This window comes from Rhinoderma darwinii, chromosome 1 (genome assembly GCF_050947455.1).
Source record: "Rhinoderma darwinii isolate aRhiDar2 chromosome 1, aRhiDar2.hap1, whole genome shotgun sequence".
In the NCBI taxonomy this organism is placed as follows: domain Eukaryota; kingdom Metazoa; phylum Chordata; class Amphibia; order Anura; family Rhinodermatidae; genus Rhinoderma; species Rhinoderma darwinii.
The window spans coordinates 24,777,530-24,798,760 of NC_134687.1; the positions used below are offsets into that span (position 1 = coordinate 24,777,530).

Here is a 21,231-nt window from a genome sequence, read left to right on the forward strand (position 1 = left end):
CTCTGCTCCTCCCCTGAGAAGTCTCCTCTACTATATACAGCCATGTTACTACAGAGGCTCCGCTCCTACCCTGAGAAGTCTCCTCTACTATATACAGCCATGTTACTACAGAGGCTCCGCTCCTACCCTGAGAAGTCTCCTCTACTATATACAGCCATGTTACTACAGAGACTCTGCTCCTCCCCTGAGAAGTCTCCTCTACTATATACAGCCATGTTACTACAGAGGCTTCGCTCCTACCCTGAGAAGTCTCCTCTACTATATACAGCCATGTTACTACAGAGGCTCTGCTCCTCCCCTGAGAAGTCTCCTCTACTATATACAGCCATGTTACTACAGAGACTCTGCTCCTCCCCTGAGAAGTCTCCTCTACTATATACAGCCATGTTACTACAGAGGCTCCGCTCCTACCCTGAGAAGTCTCCTCTACTATATACAGCCATGTTACTACAGAGGCTTCGCTCCTACCCTGAGAAGTCTCCTCTACTATATACAGCCATGTTACTACAGAGGCTCCGCTCCTACCCTGAGAAGTCTCCTCTACTATATACCGCCATGTTACTACAGAGGCTCCGCTCCTACCCCGAGAAGTCTCCTCTACTATATACTGCCATGTTACTACAGAGACTCTGCTCCTCCCCTGAGCAGAAGTCTCCTCTACTATATACAGCCATGTTACTACAGAGGCTCCGCTCCTACCCCGAGAAGTCTCCTCTACTATATACCGCCATGTTACTACAGAGACTCCGCTCCTCCCCTGAGAAGTCTCCTCTACTATATACCGCCATGTTACTACAGAGACTCTGCTCCTCCCCTGAGAAGTCTCCTCTACTATATACTGCCATGTTACTACAGAGGCTCCGCTCCTACCTCGAGAAGTCTCCTCTACTATATACCGCCATGTTACTACAGAGGCTCCGCTCCTCCCCTGAGAAGTCTCCTCTACTATATACCGCCATGTTACTACAGAGGCTCCGCTCCTACCCTGAGAAGTCTCCTCTACTATATACTGCCATGTTACTACAGAGACTCCGCTCCTACCCCAAGAAGTCTCCTCTACTATATACTGCCATGTTACTACAGAGGCTCCGCTCCTACCCTGAGAAGAAGTCTCCTTCATAACCGCGTGTAAGTGGAAAACATAAATTTTTTTAAAATCATCTATGCAATGATTGTGATATGAAGTGGTGGGATAACCCCTTTAAGTTGCATTTTGCAGTCACTCTCTGCCTGGATGTAGCGGCCGCCTTGCCAGTTCGGAGGGATGTAGGGGGAACCCCAGTACTCCAGATAGGTGCGGGTCCCAGAGGTGGAACCTGTTTGTATCACATTTCTGGGATTTCCTGTGGCTATGCCATATATATCTGAGATCAGAATAACCCTTTAATGCATCACATCTAAATAAGACTAAGATGCATACAGAAAACAATTGAAGGGGCCTGAGAACAAGTTAACGTCATACACCCTGCAATATCAGATAACCCATGGACAAGAGGGAGGCTGTTTCTGGGGGAAAAAAACAAAAAACAGACCCTTTCTTACTAATCTCATACAGGCTGCCATGTTGACCTACTGAATGTGATGTCTTGCACAATATCACACTACAAAATTGCATGCAATAAGTACACTTTGATTTTATGTCATATAGCGTTGCAGAAAAATAAATTTTATGAGGATTTTCTGTAATTTAGGGCAGGAGCCTCATTAGATAAAAATGACAGCAATATTGGGATTTCATGCATTTTTAAAAGCGCACTCACATGGCACAGAGTATAAAAAATATCCAACATTGTTTCATTTAAAGAGGCTCTGTCACCACATTATAAGTGGCCTATATTGTACATGATGTGATCGGCGCTGTAATGTAGAGAACAGCAGTGTTTTTTATTTAGACGGAGTTATGACCGATATTAATTTTATGCTAATGAGTTTCTTAATGGACAACTGGGCGTGTTTTACTTTTTGGCCAAGTGGGCGTTATGGAGAGAAGTCTATGATGCTGACCAATCAGTGACCAATCAGCGTCATACACTTCTCTCAATCCATTTACACAGCACATAGTGATCTTACTAGATCACTATGTGCAGCCACATACACATTACTCAAGTGTCCTGACGGTGAATATACATTACCTCCAGCCGGGACGTGATGTCTATTCACAATCCCGACACTTTGTTAACGTTTGTGTGAGATTTACAGCAAGGCAAGCGTAATCTCGTTTTAAATGACAGCTTAATCACGCGAGATTACGTTTGCCTTGCTGTAAATCTCACACAAACGTTAACAAAGTGTCGGGATTGTGAATAGACATCACGTCCCGGCTGGAGGTAATGTATATTCACTGTCAGGACACTTGAGTAACATTATAGTGTGTGTATGTGGCAGCACATAGTGGCTGTTCACATCACCGTTCACTTTCCATCTGAGGTTTCCGTTGTGGAACCCCGCAATGGAAAGTCAAACGGAAACCACAGCTTCCGTTTGCATCACCATTGATATAAATGTTGATGGAAACACTGCTAATGGTTTCCGTTTTAATGACGGAATCAATAGCGCAGTCAACTGCGCTATTGATTCCGTCGGAAAAACGAAAACCTGCCGGAACTGTGACAAACGGAAACCATTAGCAGTGTTTCCGTCACCATTGATATCAACAGGTGATGCAAACAGAAGCTGTGGTTTCCGTTTGACTTTCCGTTGCGGGGTTCCACAACGGAAACCTCCGACGGAACCCGGAACGGAAAGCGAACGGTGATGTGAACAGGCCCTAAGTGACATTTGATCGTATTTCTGCCGCAAGTCCCGGACCGAACACAGTGCAGGGAGCCGGGCTCATAGCATCATAGTTATGTACGACGCTAGGAGTCCCTGCCTCTCCGTGGAACTACTGTCCCATACTGAAAACATGATTACAGTACGGGACAGTTGTCCTGCAGCGAGGCAGGGACTCCTAGCGTCGTACATAACTATGATGCTAGGAGCCCGGCTCCCTGCACTGTGTTCGGTCCGGGACTTGCGGCCGAAATACGTTCCGTTCTTTACGGACCGAACATGCTCATGTGAATCCAGCCTTATACTCTCAGCCTCTGCTTGGGTCCAACTTTTAGCTACAAACATGAATTGCTGTGCGTTTTTTTATACCACGTTAAGCTTTGCTGCCAAACCGCATGACGTCGCCCATGTGTGTAAAGCGCAAGGTGGCCTTTTTCATCATATATATAAGTCTGAGGGTATAACATGATTGTATTTTTTCTAGTCAAAAGTGTGAAGATTGTTGCAGCAATGAAAAGGTTATGGTTGAACAGTTTAGTGTATGATATATATAATATAGGTTTATAATTACCCAAAACCCCCCATTTATGCACCAAAGAATTGTTAGTTATTAATATTACGTATACTTATGTACTATTGATCTGAAAATTGCTAGGATATGCCAACACTTTATCACTGGGACCCCCCCGATCCAGAGAATGACGGGGCCATAGTGCTGAATTTGGCACTGCGACCCTTCAAAGTGCTCCTTGCCAGCCAGCTTTGCAGAGAACCGCATTTGTCCCCATTCACTATGCAACCCATCGAAAAATAACCAAAAATCAGCGCAACAGTCAATCCTACGCATTTCGGTTTTAAATTTTTTTCCCCGGTTTAGGGTATGTTCACACGGCAGCGTCCGTAACGGCTGAAATTACGGAGATGTTTTCAGGAGAATACCTCCCCGTAATTTCAGCCGTAACGGAATGTACAGGCGCTTGAACGCCGCGTCCATTACGGACGTAATTGGTGCTGCTTTTCATTGGAGTCAATGAGTAACAGCTCCAATTACACCCCAAGAAGTGACAGGTCACTTCTTTGACGCGGGCGTCTATTTACGCACCGTCATTTAACAGCGGCGCATAAATATACGCCTCGTGTGAACAAACATCAGCCCATTGCTTTCAATGGGCAGATGTTTGTCAACGCATTCAAGCCGCAACTTTCGGACGTAATTCGTGGCAAAAACGCCCGAATTACGTCCATAATTAGTGTGTGTGAACATACCCTTAAACTGTTTCTGCATCTTCAGGACGCAGATACAGTTGAATCCGATGGTGGGGCTGGGAGCCGTAGTAAGGTCCCTGCTCTACCATTCACTATGTATCGCCGGACGCGAGGAAGTGATGTCATTGCGCCTGTCTGCGCCGCACAGACCAGAGGGATCTCCTCCACTCGTCTGTATATTATTATTAGGCACTATTGGGGCTGTGTGGGGGCAGCGTCAGGGGGTATATTATATACATTAGTGTACAGCAGGCTCAGGAGACAAATATTAATTCAATGGCGCATCATGCAAAAAGGGGTGTGGTCTGAATAATCATTCATTGATCGCAATCGATGTTACACTTTCAATTAATGACCAATTCGATTTAGGTCATAATGGCCCAGCCCTACCAATCACCCTGCAATAACCTGCACCGCCGAGTGGCCGGGAGCGCCACAACAAACCAGCACCACAGCCCCTTCATTCTCAGGATCGGTGGGGACCCAAAAGTCAGAAAGTGATAGAATTTCCTGGCAATTTTCCCGCCACCACATCGGTTCACACTCCCGACTCATGGCGTGTTACGTTTGCAGGACGGCCAATCACGACGCGTCGATCGTGGTGATGTAATTGGCTAAAGTGCAGACCGATGCGCCGGTAAACAGGAATAGCAGTGGCGAAGGAACGATAAAAACTGAAGTACGTGAAAAGTTGATTGTGTTGTTTTGTAGTAATATTCTTGGCGGTTGCTGATGCAGCTATAATATTAGGTAAAAGATGAGAAAATAGACCACATGAGTTATACAGATATCTTGTAGTGGGCGCGTCCTCGTAATTCACTTCACACTGCGATTATAATCTGCATAGTCCTGGTGGGGACCTGGCCGGTGGTTCTTAAAGGACGTCCTCAGCCAGTCAGGGGCCGGCATACAGCAGTGACTCACTAAGGCCCTGAGTCTGGGAGTGACACCCACTACAAGGTCACGTCCTCCTGGGGTTAAACGCAGCCACCCTGCATCCCTCAGCAGCTGCTTACAGGACTGAGTTCACATTTGGTGTGACAACAGCAGGAAGCGCACCCCCCAGCACACCGGTCACTGACTGCAGCGTCCTGACATGCTGCTCCTCCAACATCTGTCCTTACACCACAGCCAGTGTCTGACCTGCCGAGCCTTCCTATTAGATCAGCCTCACGTCCATCACATTAAAAACAACACTTTATTGGACATTGAACACGTCGCTCACAGCAAAGCCCGCCCTTCTATACTATACAGTTGAAAGGTCATAAAATCCTCCAGTGATTGGATAGCAAGGCAAGAACAGCGCATTGTAATTGGTTACTGTGGTTTACAGGGATCACAGCCGATTGGCTAAAGGTAAAAGCAATACGCGGTGCTCTGTAAGGCCGGAGCGCCCGGTGTAATACCGCCAGACGCTGGCAGCAGAGAGGTCTGGTCACAGCCGCTGAGGCCGGTCTTGGTCGGCCACGTCAAAACCCACCACCCAGCAATGATGGCTGCCCACAGACATAAAAACACTTTTCTGTAACGTTACCTTAGCGAGCGCCGCCGCGCGGGCCTTCCTGCACACCCGAAGCATGTTCCCTGTTGTAACGGGGAGGAATCAGTCCGGTGCCCGACTCAACACACCATGTCCCGGTACAGGATGAATGAGAAGAGTGACCGCGCAGCCAAACTGACACCGCCCACGCCCCCTCGTCTCACCACGCCCCTTCTAGGCAGCAGCGTGCGTTGTTTTTTTTTTTTTTCAACAACTTTATTCAACGTTTCTCACAGTGCAGTGGAAACGGTCACTTTGTAGTTATCTATGGAAACAGAAAATCAAACTAACAATGATAATTACAACATATACAGCAATATACCGCACCTGTGTGTACAGAGCCCTCACAGCAATATACCGCACCTGTGTGTACAGAGCCCTCACAGCAATATACCGCACCTGTGTGTACAGAGCCCTCACAGCAATATACCGCACCTGTGTGTACAGAGCCCTCACAGCAATATACCGCACCTGTGTGTACAGAGCCCTCACAGCAATATACCGCACCTGTGTGTACAGAGCCCTCACAGCAATATACCGCACCTGTGTGTACAGAGCCCTCACACCAATATACCGCACCTGTGTGTACAGAGCCCTCACAGCAATATACCGCACCTATGTGTACAGAGCCCTCACAGCCAATATACCGCACCTGTGTGTACAGAGCCCTCACAGCAATATACTGCACCTGTGTGTACAGAGCCCTCACACCAATATACCGCACCTGTGTGTACAGAGCCGCCACAGCAAAATACTGGACCTGTGTGTACAGAGCCCTCACAGCAATATACTGCACCTGTGTGTACAGAGCCCTCACAGCAATATACCGCACCTGTGTGTACAGAGCCGACACAGCAATATACTGCACCTGTGTGTACAGAGCCCTCACACCAATATACTGCACCTGTGTGTACAGAGCCCTCACACCAATATACCGCACCTGTGTGTACAGAGCCCTCACAGCAATATACTGCACCTGTGTGTACAGAGCCCTCACAGCAATATACTGCACCTGTGTGTACAGAGCCCTCACAGCAATATACCGCACCTGTGTGTACAGAGCCGACACAGCAATATACTGCACCTGTGTGTACAGAGCCCTCACAGCAATATACCGCACCTGTGTGTACAGAGCCCTCACACCAATATACCGCACCTGTGTGTACAGAGCCCTCACAGCAATATACCGCACCTGTGTCTACAGAGCCCTCACAGCAATATACTGCACCTGTGTGTACAGAGCCCTCACACCAATATACCGCACCTGTGTGTACAGAGCCCTCACAGCAATATACCGCACCTGTGTGTACAGAGCCGCCACAGCAATATACCGCACCTGTGTGTACAGAGCCCTCACACCAATATACCGCACCTGTGTGTACAGAGCCCTCACAGCAATATACCGCACCTGTGTGTACAGAGCCCTCACACCAATATACCGCACCTGTGTGTACAGAGCCCTCACAGCAATATACCGCACCTGTGTGTACAGAGCCGACACAGCAATATACCGCACCTGTGTGTACAGAGCCCTCACAGCAATATACCGCACCTGTGTGTACCGAGCCCTCACACCAATATACCGCACCTGTGTGTACAGAGCCCTCACACCAATATACCGCACCTGTGTGTACAGAGCCCTCACACCAATATACCGCACCTGTGTGTACAGAGCCCTCACACCAATATACCGCACCTGTGTGTACAGAGCCCTCACACCAATATACCGCACCTGTGTGTACAGAGCCCTCACAGCAATATACTGCACCTGTGTGTACAGAGCCGACACAGCAATATACTGCACCTGTGTGTACAGAGCCCTCACAGCAATATACTGCACCTGTGTGTACAGAGCCCTCACAGCAATATACTGCACCTGTGTGTACAGAGCCCTCACAGCAATATACTGCACCTGTGTGTACAGAGCCCTCACAGCAATATACTGCATCTGTGTGTACAGAGCCGACACACCAATATACCGCACCTGTGTGTACAGAGCCCTCACAGCAATATACCGCACCTGTGTGTACAGAGCCCTCACACCAATATACCGCACCTGTGTACAGAGGGCACACAGCAATATACCGCACCTGTGTGTACAGAGCCCTCACAGCAATATACCGCACCTGTGTGTACAGAGCCCTCACAGCAATATACCGCACCTGTGTGTACAGAGGGGACACAGCAATATACCGCACCTGTGTGTACAGAGCCCTCACAGCAATATACCGCACCTGTGTGTACAGAGCCCTCACAGCAATATACCGCACCTGTGTGTACAGAGCCCTCACAGCAATATACTGCACCTGTGTGTACAGAGCCGACACAGCAATATACTGCACCTGTGTGTACAGAGCCCTCACAGCAATATACTGCACCTGTGTGTACAGAGCCCTCACAGCAATATACTGCACCTGTGTGTACAGAGCCCTCACAGCAATATACTGCACCTGTGTGTACAGAGCCCTCACAGCAATATACCGCACCTGTGTGTACAGAGCCCTCACAGCAATATAACGCACCTGTGTGTACAGAGCCGCCACAGCAATATACCGCACCTGTGTGTACAGAGCCGCCACAGCAATATACCGCACCTGTGTGTACAGAGCCGACACACCAATATACTGCACCTGTGTGTACAGAGCCCTCACAGCAATATACTGCACCTGTGTGTACAGAGCCCTCACAGCAATATACTGCACCTGTGTGTACAGAGCCCTCACAGCAATATACCGCACCTGTGTGTACAGAGGGGACACAGCAATATACCGCACCTGTGTGTACAGAGCCCTCACACCAATATACCGCACCTGTGTGTACAGAGCCCTCACAGCAATATACTGCACCTGTGTGTACAGAGCCGACACAGCAATATACTGCACCTGTGTGTACAGAGCCCTCACAGCAATATACTGCACCTGTGTGTACAGAGCCCTCACAGCAATATACTGCACCTGTGTGTACAGAGCCCTCACAGCAATATACTGCACCTGTGTGTACAGAGCCCTCACAGCAATATACTGCATCTGTGTGTACAGAGCCGACACACCAATATACCGCACCTGTGTGTACAGAGCCCTCACAGCAATATACCGCACCTGTGTGTACAGAGCCCTCACACCAATATACCGCACCTGTGTACAGAGGGCACACAGCAATATACCGCACCTGTGTGTACAGAGCCCTCACAGCAATATACCGCACCTGTGTGTACAGAGCCCTCACAGCAATATACCGCACCTGTGTGTACAGAGGGGACACAGCAATATACCGCACCTGTGTGTACAGAGCCCTCACAGCAATATACCGCACCTGTGTGTACAGAGCCCTCACAGCAATATACCGCACCTGTGTGTACAGAGCCCTCACAGCAATATACTGCACCTGTGTGTACAGAGCCGACACAGCAATATACTGCACCTGTGTGTACAGAGCCCTCACAGCAATATACTGCACCTGTGTGTACAGAGCCCTCACAGCAATATACTGCACCTGTGTGTACAGAGCCCTCACAGCAATATACTGCACCTGTGTGTACAGAGCCCTCACAGCAATATACCGCACCTGTGTGTACAGAGCCCTCACAGCAATATAACGCACCTGTGTGTACAGAGCCGCCACAGCAATATACCGCACCTGTGTGTACAGAGCCGCCACAGCAATATACCGCACCTGTGTGTACAGAGCCGACACACCAATATACTGCACCTGTGTGTACAGAGCCCTCACAGCAATATACTGCACCTGTGTGTACAGAGCCCTCACAGCAATATACTGCACCTGTGTGTACAGAGCCCTCACAGCAATATACCGCACCTGTGTGTACAGAGGGGACACAGCAATATACCGCACCTGTGTGTACAGAGCCCTCACAGCAATATACCGCACCTGTGTGTACAGAGCCCTCACAGCAATATACCGCACCTGTGTGTACAGAGCCCTCACAGCAATATACTGCACCTGTGTGTACAGAGCCGACACAGCAATATACTACACCTGTGTGTACGGAGCCCTCACACCAATATACCGCACCTGTGTGTACAGAGCCCTCACAGCAATATACTGCACCTGTGTGTACAGAGCCGACACAGCAATATACTGCACCTGTGTGTACAGAGCCGACACACCAATATACTGCGCCTGTGTGTACAGAGCCCTCACACCAATATACCGCACCTGTGTGTACAGAGCCCTCACACCAATATACTGCACCTGTGTGTACAGAGCCCTCACAGCCAATATACCGCACCTGTGTGTACAGAGCCCTCACAGCAATATACTGCACCTGTGTGTACAGAGGGGACACAGCAATATACTGCACCTGTGTGTACAGAGGGCACACAGCAATATACCGCACCTGTGTGTACAGAACCCTCACACCAATATACTGCACCTGTGTGTACAGAGCCGCCACAGCAATATACCGCACCTGTGTGTACAGAGCCGACACAGCAATATACTGCACCTGTGTGTACATAGCCGCCACAGCAAGATACCGCACCTGTGTGTACAGAGCCCTCACAGCAATATACCGCACCTGTGTGTACAGAGCCCTCACAGCAATATAACGCACCTGTGTGTACAGAGCCGACACACCAATATACTGCACCTGTGTGTACAGAGCCCTCACAGCAATATACCGCACCTGTGTGTACAGAGCCCTCACAGCAATATAACGCACCTGTGTGTACAGAGCCCTCACACCAATATACTGCACCTGTGTGTACAGAGCCGCCACAGCAATATACCGCACCTGTGTGTACAGAGCCGACACAGCAATATACTGCACCTGTGTGTACAGAGCCGCCACAGCAATATACCGCACCTGTGTGTACAGAGCCCTCACAGCAATATACCGCACCTGTGTGTACAGAGCCCTCACAGCAATATACTGCACCTGTGTGTACAGAGCCCTCACAGCAATATACCGCACCTGTGTGTACAGAGCCCTCACAGCAATATACCGCACCTGTGTGTACAGAGCCCTCACAGCAATATACCGCACCTGTGTGTACAGAGCCCTCACAGCAATATACTGCACCTGTGTGTACAGAGCCCTCACAGCAATATACCGCACCTGTGTGTACAGAGCCCTCACAGCAATATAACGCACCTGTGTGTACAGAGCCGCCACAGCAATATACCGCACCTGTGTGTACAGAGCCGCCACAGCAATATACCGCACCTGTGTGTACAGAGCCGCCACAGCAATATACCGCACCTGTGTATACAGAGCCCTCACAGCAATATACTGCACCTGTGTGTACAGAGCCGCCACAGCAATATACCGCACCTGTGTGTACAGAGGGGACACAGCAATATACTGCACCTGTGTGTACAGGACCCTCACAGCAATATACTGCACCTGTGTGTACAGAGCCCTCACAGCAATATACCGCACCTGTGTGTACAGAGCCGACACAGCAATATACTACACCTGTGTGTACGGAGCCCTCACAGCAATATACTGCACCTGTGTGTACAGAGCCCTCACAGCAATATACCGCACCTGTGTATACGGAGCCCTCACAGCAATATACTGCACCTGTGTGTACAGAGCCCTCACAGCAATATACTGCACCTGTGTGTACAGAGCCCTCACAGCAATATACTGCACCTGTGTGTACAGAGCCGCCACAGCAATATACCGCACCTGTGTGTACAGAGCCCTCACACCAATATACCGCACCTGTGTGTACAGAGCCCTCACACCAATATACTGCACCTGTGTGTACAGAGCCCTCAGCAATATACCGCACCTGTGTGTACAGGGGGGACACACCAATATACTGCACCTGTGTGTACAGAGCCCTCACAGCAATATACCGCACCTGTGTGTACCGAGCCGCCACAGCAATATACTGCACCTGTGTGTACAGAGCCCTCACAGCAATATACTGCACCTGTGTGTACAGAGCCCTCACAGCAATATACCGCACCTGTGTGTACAGAGCCCTCACAGCAATATACCGCACCTGTGTGTACAGAGCCCTCACAGCAATATACCGCACCTGTGTGTACAGAGCCCTCACAGCAATATACCGCACCTGTGTGTACAGAGCCCTCACACCAATATACCGCACCTGTGTGTACAGAGCCTACACAACAATATACTGCACCTGTGTGTACAGAGCCCTCACAGCAATATACTGCACCTGTGTGTACAGAGCCCTCACAGCAATATACTGCACCTGTGTGTACAGAGCCGACACAGCAATATACTGCACCTGTGTGTACAGAGCCGACACACCAATATACTGCACCTGTGTGTACAGAGCCCTCACACCAATATACCGCACCTGTGTGTACAGAGCCCTCACACCAATATACTGCACCTGTGTGTACAGAGCCCTCACAGCCAATATACCGCACCTGTGTGTACAGAGCCCTCACAGCAATATACTGCACCTGTGTGTACAGAGAGGACACAGCAATATACCGCACCTGTGTGTACAGAACCCTCACACCAATATACTGCACCTGTGTGTACAGAGCCGCCACAGCAATATACCGCACCTGTGTGTACAGAGCCGACACAGCAATATACTGCACCTGTGTGTACATAGCCGCCACAGCAAGATACCGCACCTGTGTGTACAGAGCCCTCACAGCAATATACCGCACCTGTGTGTACAGAGCCCTCACAGCAATATAACGCACCTGTGTGTACAGAGCCGACACACCAATATACTGCACCTGTGTGTACAGAGCCCTCACAGCACTATACTGCACCTGTGTGTACAGAGCCCTCACAGCAATATACTGCACCTGTGTGTACAGAGCTGACACAGCAATATACTGCACCTGTGTGTACAGAGCCGACACACCAATATACTGCACCTGTGTGTACAGAGCCCTCACACCAATATACCGCACCTGTGTGTACAGAGCCCTCACACCAATATACTGCACCTGTGTGTACAGAGCCCTCACAGCCAATATACCGCACCTGTGTGTACAGAGCCCTCACAGCAATATATTGCACCTGTGTGTACAGAGGGGACACAGCAATATACTGCACCTGTGTGTACAGAGGGCACACAGCAATATACCGCACCTGTGTGTACAGAGCCCTCACACCAATATACCGCACCTGTGTGTACAGAGCCCTCACACCAATATACTGCACCTGTGTGTACAGAGCCCTCACAGCCAATATACCGCACCTGTGTGTACAGAGCCCTCACAGCAATATATTGCACCTGTGTGTACAGAGGGGACACAGCAATATACTGCACCTGTGTGTACAGAGGGCACACAGCAATATACCGCACCTGTGTGTACAGAGCCCTCACAGCAATATACCGCACCTGTGTGTACAGAGCCCTCACAGCAATATACCGCACCTGTGTGTACAGAGCCCTCACACCAATATACCGCACCTGTGTGTACAGAGCCTACACAACAATATACTGCACCTGTGTGTACAGAGCCCTCACAGCAATATACTGCACCTGTGTGTACAGAGCCCTCACAGCAATATACTGCACCTGTGTGTACAGAGCCGACACAGCAATATACTGCACCTGTGTGTACAGAGCCGACACACCAATATACTGCACCTGTGTGTACAGAGCCCTCACACCAATATACCGCACCTGTGTGTACAGAGCCCTCACACCAATATACTGCACCTGTGTGTACAGAGCCCTCACAGCCAATATACCGCACCTGTGTGTACAGAGCCCTCACAGCAATATACTGCACCTGTGTGTACAGAGAGGACACAGCAATATACCGCACCTGTGTGTACAGAACCCTCACACCAATATACTGCACCTGTGTGTACAGAGCCGCCACAGCAATATACCGCACCTGTGTGTACAGAGCCGACACAGCAATATACTGCACCTGTGTGTACATAGCCGCCACAGCAAGATACCGCACCTGTGTGTACAGAGCCCTCACAGCAATATACCGCACCTGTGTGTACAGAGCCCTCACAGCAATATAACGCACCTGTGTGTACAGAGCCGACACACCAATATACTGCACCTGTGTGTACAGAGCCCTCACAGCACTATACTGCACCTGTGTGTACAGAGCCCTCACAGCAATATACTGCACCTGTGTGTACAGAGCTGACACAGCAATATACTGCACCTGTGTGTACAGAGCCGACACACCAATATACTGCACCTGTGTGTACAGAGCCCTCACACCAATATACCGCACCTGTGTGTACAGAGCCCTCACACCAATATACTGCACCTGTGTGTACAGAGCCCTCACAGCCAATATACCGCACCTGTGTGTACAGAGCCCTCACAGCAATATATTGCACCTGTGTGTACAGAGGGGACACAGCAATATACTGCACCTGTGTGTACAGAGGGCACACAGCAATATACCGCACCTGTGTGTACAGAGCCCTCACACCAATATACCGCACCTGTGTGTACAGAGCCCTCACACCAATATACTGCACCTGTGTGTACAGAGCCCTCACAGCCAATATACCGCACCTGTGTGTACAGAGCCCTCACAGCAATATATTGCACCTGTGTGTACAGAGGGGACACAGCAATATACTGCACCTGTGTGTACAGAGGGCACACAGCAATATACCGCACCTGTGTGTACAGAGCCCTCACAGCAATATAACGCACCTGTGTGTACAGAGCCCTCACACCAATATACCGCACCTGTGTGTACAGAGCCGTCACAGCAATATACCGCACCTGTGTGTACAGAGCCGACACAGCAATATACCGCACCTGTGTGTACAGAGCCGCCACAGCAATATACCGCACCTGTGTGTACAGAGCCCTCACAGCAATATACCGCACCTGTGTGTACAGAGCCCTCACAGCAATATACTGCACCTGTGTGTACAGAGCCCTCACAGCAATATACTGCACCTGTGTGTACAGAGATTAATTATATGGTTCACTGAAGTGACAACTGAGTAAAATATACCTTTTAATAGTAACTTGTTCTAAAAACAGGGGTAACACACCACTGTGACATAAGCCCCACCGTGAAAATTAAAAATGTATTAAACAAAAAACACTGAGTCATTATGATACATATATCTCAGTGTTTTGTAACGATATTTGTCTGGAATCAGCATAAATCCTGGGCACAACAGTAGTACAATCCCCAATTGAAGCACCGGTGTCCGAAAGAAAATCGGATCTCCTAGCGCTGGGTGTAACACAATATGACTGTCCCCTATGCAGACATTCCATAAACAATAAACGACCCTACGCGTTTCAGATACTCATCCTCAGGGGTCCGTATCTTGGTAACTCTGGCCTCATCACCAGCGATAGTAGTATTCAACAGCAGATATTCTGCTGTGCGTCACGGGAAGATGCACGTATCGATGTCAACGGCATACTTCATTACAGGCGCTGGGTTACTATAAACACCTAAACTCCACCCCTCGTATTAGGCGGCAACACATGAACTGACCAATCACAACACCCTCTCGATTCGTGACACCTGCCCATGTGACCCCCCGCCGTCAGCTGACAGCCAGGGGTCATCATCGACCGCATCATACCGAACGCGCAGGCGCAGTGGAAGCCAAGGACGTGTCGCCCGGACTACCATACACGAGGAAGGTAAGCGCTACACGATAATATATTTTATAAGTATATCTTGCGGGACAGTTAACCACCGCAAGTGGACTACCTTACAAAGCAACTCTAAAGTAAATAAACACATGTAAGGTGGACAAGATAACTAAGTCCCTCACATTTAGAAAAACTGACAAACGATCTCTTTATGTGTCGGCTGACCAGTATGGCCATCTCAAATCTAGTACACTATGCAAATGAAACTCACCCACCCTAGAGGCAACCCAATAACGGGTTGACCACCTAAAGGGGAATGATATTGCATATTAAATAAAACATGTATAATTAGTCTGCTCGTTTAAACCTGCTGGTTGTATACATGCCAATCTATGGATCCATTGGGCTTCTTTACGTAAAATCAGGTTGTCCCAGTCCCCTCCTCTTTTAGGGGGTCTAATAAGTTCAATTGCTTGAAACTTTAAACATGCTGCCTGGCCTTGGTGTTTAGCATGCACGTGCTTAGATATTGGGGTGTCCCTAACATGGATAATATCTCCAACATGCTCCCTAATCCGGCGACGAAATTGTCGTGCTGTTTTACCCACATAATTTAGGGGGCATGGGCATGTAATTAGGTAAACGACTCCCGCTGTCTTACAATTGACAAAATCCCGAATATTGTATTTTTTCTGTGTAGCAACACTGGTGAAGCTATTCCCTTTGAAAATGAAATCACAAGCTTTGCAGCTACCACATCTAAAAGTGCCTGGTATTTGTCTATCCAGCCACGTACCCCTAGGTGAAATGGGGTCAAAACAACTGTGCATGACTCTGTCCCTAATATTTTTCCCTCTCCGATACGTGACAGACGGCCACTGTGTGATCTGGTCTACTAAATCTGTATCAGAACTGAGAATACGCCAATACCTTTTCAGGATCTGCATAATATCATTTTGTTTGGAATCATAAGTGCCTATGAGTCTCGTAACCTGTTCTTCTTTACGTTTTTTAGGGACCAGAAGACATTGCCTGTCTGCATCCCTTGCTCCCTCATAGGCCTTCCTAATAACACTCTTGGGGAAACCTCTATCCTTCAATCTTGTTTTGAGTTCCTGGGCTTGGCACTCAAAATCACCCATAGAGCTACAATTCCTACGTACTCTCATAAATTGGCCTTTCGGAATGCCACGTTTGAGGGGATAAGGATGACAACTATTCCATTGCAAAAAACTATTGGTTGCTGTTTCTTTCCGATGTACCTTGGTACGGATTGTGCCTTCTTCCGTTTTTATAATTTTCAAATCTAGAAAAGACAATTCTTTTTCACTGATCTCGCATGTGAACTTTAGCCCTACATCATTATTGTTGAGGGCTGCTACAAAACTATGGAACTCATCCATTGTAGAGTTCCAGAGAATCAGCACGTCATCAATATATCTTATCCATAATCCAACGGATGAAGTCCATTTGGCAAATTTGTCCCCAAAGACAATTGTCTCCTCCCACCAGCCAAGAAATAAATTTGCATAGGTGGGAGCAGCAGGACTCCCCATTGCAGTACCACATTGCTGATGAAAGATCTTGTCTTCAAAAATAAATATATTTTTTTCAAGAACAAACTGTAGTAACTGCAAAACAAAATGGTTATGGGCTGCAAACTGAGTGCCTCTTGATCCCAGATAATACTCGATCGCTTTATAACCCAATTTGTGAGGTATGGATGAATACAACGCCTCAACATCCAGGCTAGCCAAAATTGTATCTTTCTCCAAAGAAATACCGTCAATCTGTTTCAAGACATCCATAGTGTCACGTACATATGATGTGAGACTCAAAACAAAGGGGCGCAACACCTGATCAACATATGTACTCACATTTTGGGTTAAATTATTAATGCCTGAGACAATGGGTCTGCCACGTAAGGGAGGATACCCTTTGTGGATTTTGGGCAGACTATAAAAACATGCCATGACAGGAAATTGTGGGTACAGGAACCCAAACTCACTTGCACTAATCAAAAATCTGCTCTTTGCATCACTCAGAATGCCCAGCAACTCCTTCTTGAATAGTGCTGTAGGGTTGTCCTTTAAAATGGTGTAACAGTCATGGTTAAGTAAAATGTCCTCACACATTTTTTTATAATCATCCCTACTCATGACCACAATGTTCCCACCTTTATCAGATGCCTTTAGAACAATATTTTGTTTTTTCTCTAAAGTGGTCAGAGCTGATCGTTCGGACCAAGACAAATTGTTATCTATGCCCCTACTGTCCTTACTAAGATTTTTGATCTCATCTCCCACCATCTCCACAAACAAATCCACATTGGTAAAGTCTCCTATAGGTGGCAGCTTTCTACTCTTCATTTTAAGATTGGTAAAAGGACCTAAACCTGGGGCTCTACCAGATTCCTCTAATAACCCCTCTAAGGCCACAAGGCCTTCCATATCAGACTCTTCTAGCCCTAATTCCATACATTTTTTCCTATTATGGTGTTTGAAAAATTTGATCCATTTGAGTTTACGAGCAAATAAATTAAGATCCTTTATCCAAGAGAACGAGTCAAATTTAACTGTGGGGACAAAGGAAAGTCCCTTTTCTAATAATGTATTCTCTGATGCACTCAAAATATATTCAGATAGGTTAATAATTTTTAGCCTATCCATATTATTTCCCTTCACTAATCCTTTTGTCCCCTCAGCATATAGCGGGAAATGGGGGGATTGTTGGCTAAAAAATTATTGCCACTATTAGAAGAGGCTCTAGCACGGCCTCTATTTCTACCTCTAGCTCCTCCCCTGAATTTTTGTTTCCCACCGCTACCACCAAAGAAAGGGCCCACTCTTTCAGAGTCTGTTGTTTCACTCTCTGATGTGGAAGGGTCAGATTCCCTCGGCCCCCTATTGGTCTGTTGATATTGCTGTTGTTGTGTGTTAACAAAATCGTAAGCTTTTTTCTCCCTAAATTCCTGTAGGTCTCTCTGGAATTGGAAGTGTTTACGTTCCTTTAAATGATTAGTGAACCTTTCTAAAGTTTGTTGAAGGATTTTATCTTTTTTATCAAAACCAGGGGTGTCTACTAGAGACTTAGCTGCCTCAATCTCTTTTTTAAGCTCAGCACTAATAGAGTCAAACTGGACTTTCTCTTCCTCTACTAAAATCTGCATCAGCCTAAGTGAGCTCCCTGTGATCTCCTGTTCCCACCTTTCTTTAATATTAATGGTTTTTAATCTTGATGCTGGAACAATGGGGACCCTAAGGCCTCTGGGAACTATCTTGTTTTTTAAATAGTTTTCAAGACTCTGAATCTCCCACCAGCTTCTAGTGTAATCCTTATGCAATCTATTAAGGTTTTTAAAGGTAGATTTAAGAGATGCACCCTGAACTGCATACACCAATTCACATTCAGAAAAGACGCTTTTTGCCTCACTCATCCACCCTTCTGTGTTTAAATCAGAGAGTGCAAAGGCTGCCATACCCAGATATAATGAATTTATTAACTGTATGGACTAAATGTAATTTCACTGTATAATTTGATGAAAATCTAATTGTGCTCCCACAATATGAAAAAATTAATTATATGGTTCACTGAAGTGACAACTGAGTAAAATATACCTTTTAATAGTAACTTGTTCTAAAAACAGGGGTAACACACCACTGTGACATAAGCCCCACCGTGAAAATTAAAAATGTATTAAACAAAAAACACTGAGTCATTATGATACATATATCTCAGTGTTTTGTAACGATATTTGTCTGGAATCAGCATAAATCCTGGGCACAACAGTAGTACAATCCCCAATTGAAGCACCGGTGTCCGAAAGAAAATCGGATCTCCTAGCGCTGGGTGTAACACAATATGACTGTCCCCTATGCAGACATTCCATAAACAATAAACGACCCTACGCGTTTCAGATACTCATCCTCAGGGGTCCGTATCTTGGTAACTCTGGCCTCATCACCAGCGATAGTAGTATTCAACAGCAGATATTCTGCTGTGCGTCACGGGAAGATGCACGTATCGATGTCAACGGCATACTTCATTACAGGCGCTGGGTTACTATAAACACCTAAACTCCACCCCTCGTATTAGGCGGCAACACATGAACTGACCAATCACAACACCCTCTCGATTCGTGACACCTGCCCATGTGACCCCCCGCCGTCAGCTGACAGCCAGGGGTCATCATCGACCGCATCATACCGAACGCGCAGGCGCAGTGGAAGCCAAGGACGTGTCGCCCGGACTACCATACACGAGGAAGGTAAGCGCTACACGATAATATATTTTATAAGTATATCTTGCGGGACAGTTAACCACCGCAAGTGGACTACCTTACAAAGCAACTCTAAAGTAAATAAACACATGTAAGGTGGACAAGATAACTAAGTCCCTCACATTTAGAAAAACTGACAAACGATCTCTTTATGTGTCGGCTGACCAGTATGGCCATCTCAAATCTAGTACACTATGCAAATGAAACTCACCCACCCTAGAGGCAACCCAATAACGGGTTGACCACCTAAAGGGGAATGATATTGCATATTAAATAAAACATGTATAATTAGTCTGCTCGTTTAAACCTGCTGGTTGTATACATGCCAATCTATGGATCCATTGGGCTTCTTTACGTAAAATCAGGTTGTCCCAGTCCCCTCCTCTTTTAGGGGGTCTAATAAGTTCAATTGCTTGAAACTTTAAACATGCTGCCTGGCCTTGGTGTTTAGCATGCACGTGCTTAGATATTGGGGTGTCCCTAACATGGATAATATCTCCAACATGCTCCCTAATCCGGCGACGAAATTGTCGTGCTGTTTTACCCACATAATTTAGGGGGCATGGGCATGTAATTAGGTAAACGACTCCCGCTGTCTTACAATTGACAAAATCCCGAATATTGTATTTTTTCTGTGTAGCAACACAGAAAATGAAATCACAAGCTTTGCAGCTACCACATCTAAAAGTGCCTGGAATTTAGGGAGAAAAAAGCTTACGATTTTGTTAACACACAACAACAGCAATATCAACAGACCAATAGGGGGCCGAGGGAATCTGACCCTTCCACATCAGAGAGTGAAACAACAGACTCTGAAAGAGTGGGCCCTTTCTTTGGTGGTAGCGGTGGGAAACAAAAATTCAGGGGAGGAGCTAGAGGTAGAAATAGAGGCCGTGCTAGAGCCTCTTCTAATAGTGGCAATAATTTTTTAGCCAACAATCCCCCCATTTCCCGCTATATGCTGAGGGGACAAAAGGATTAGTGAAGGGAAATAATATGGATAGGCTAAAAATTATTAACCTATCTGAATATATTTTGAGTGCATCAGAGAATACATTATTAGAAAAGGGACTTTCCTTTGTCCCCACAGTTAAATTTGACTCGTTCTCTTGGATAAAGGATCTTAATTTATTTGCTCGTAAACTCAAATGGATCAAATTTTTCAAACACCATAATAGGAAAAAATGTATGGAATTAGGGCTAGAAGAGTCTGATATGGAAGGCCTTGTGGCCTTAGAGGGGTTATTAGAGGAATCTGGTAGAGCCCCAGGTTTAGGTCCTTTTACCAATCTTAAAATGAAGAGTAGAAAGCTGCCACCTATAGGAGACTTTACCAATGTGGATTTGTTTGTGGAGATGGTGGGAGATGAGATCAAAAATCTTAGTAAGGACAGTAGGGGCATAGATAACAATTTGTCTTGGTCCGAACGATCAGCTCTGACCAATTTAGAGAAAAAACAAAATATTGTTCTAAAGGCATCTGATAAAGGTGGGAACATTGTGGTCATGAGTAGGGATGATTATAAAAAAATGTGTGAGGACATTTTACTTAACCATGACTGTTACACCATTTTAAAGGACAACCCTACAGCACTATTCAAGAAGGAGTTGCTGGGCATTCTGAGTGATGCAAAGAGCAGATTTTTGATTAGTGCAAGTGAGTTTGGGTTCCTGTACCCACAATTTCCTGTCATGGCATGTTTTTATAGTCTGCCCAAAATCCACAAAGGGTATCCTCCCTTACGTGGCAGACCCATTGTCTCAGGCATTAATAATTTAACCCAAAATGTGAGTACATATGTTGATCAGGTGTTGCGCCCCTTTGTTTTGAGTCTCACATCATATGTACGTGA

At 47.0% G+C, this 21,231-nt stretch overlaps 1 protein-coding gene across 2 annotated transcripts in view; it reads right to left on the bottom strand.

Annotated features, from left to right (window-relative positions):
• The window catches only part of LOC142748997 (MICOS complex subunit MIC60-like), a 37,498-nt gene extending 31,744 nt beyond the window's left edge, over positions 1 to 5,754 (bottom strand). For both annotated transcript variants that reach the window (XM_075856495.1, XM_075856485.1), the window contains exon 1: positions 5,573 to 5,754. In XM_075856495.1, the coding sequence (XP_075712610.1) occupies positions 5,573 to 5,617 (45 nt within the window). In that variant the 5' untranslated portion in view covers positions 5,618 to 5,754. The remainder of the gene's footprint in view (positions 1 to 5,572) is intronic.
• Between the last annotated feature and the right edge of the window lie 15,477 nt (positions 5,755 to 21,231).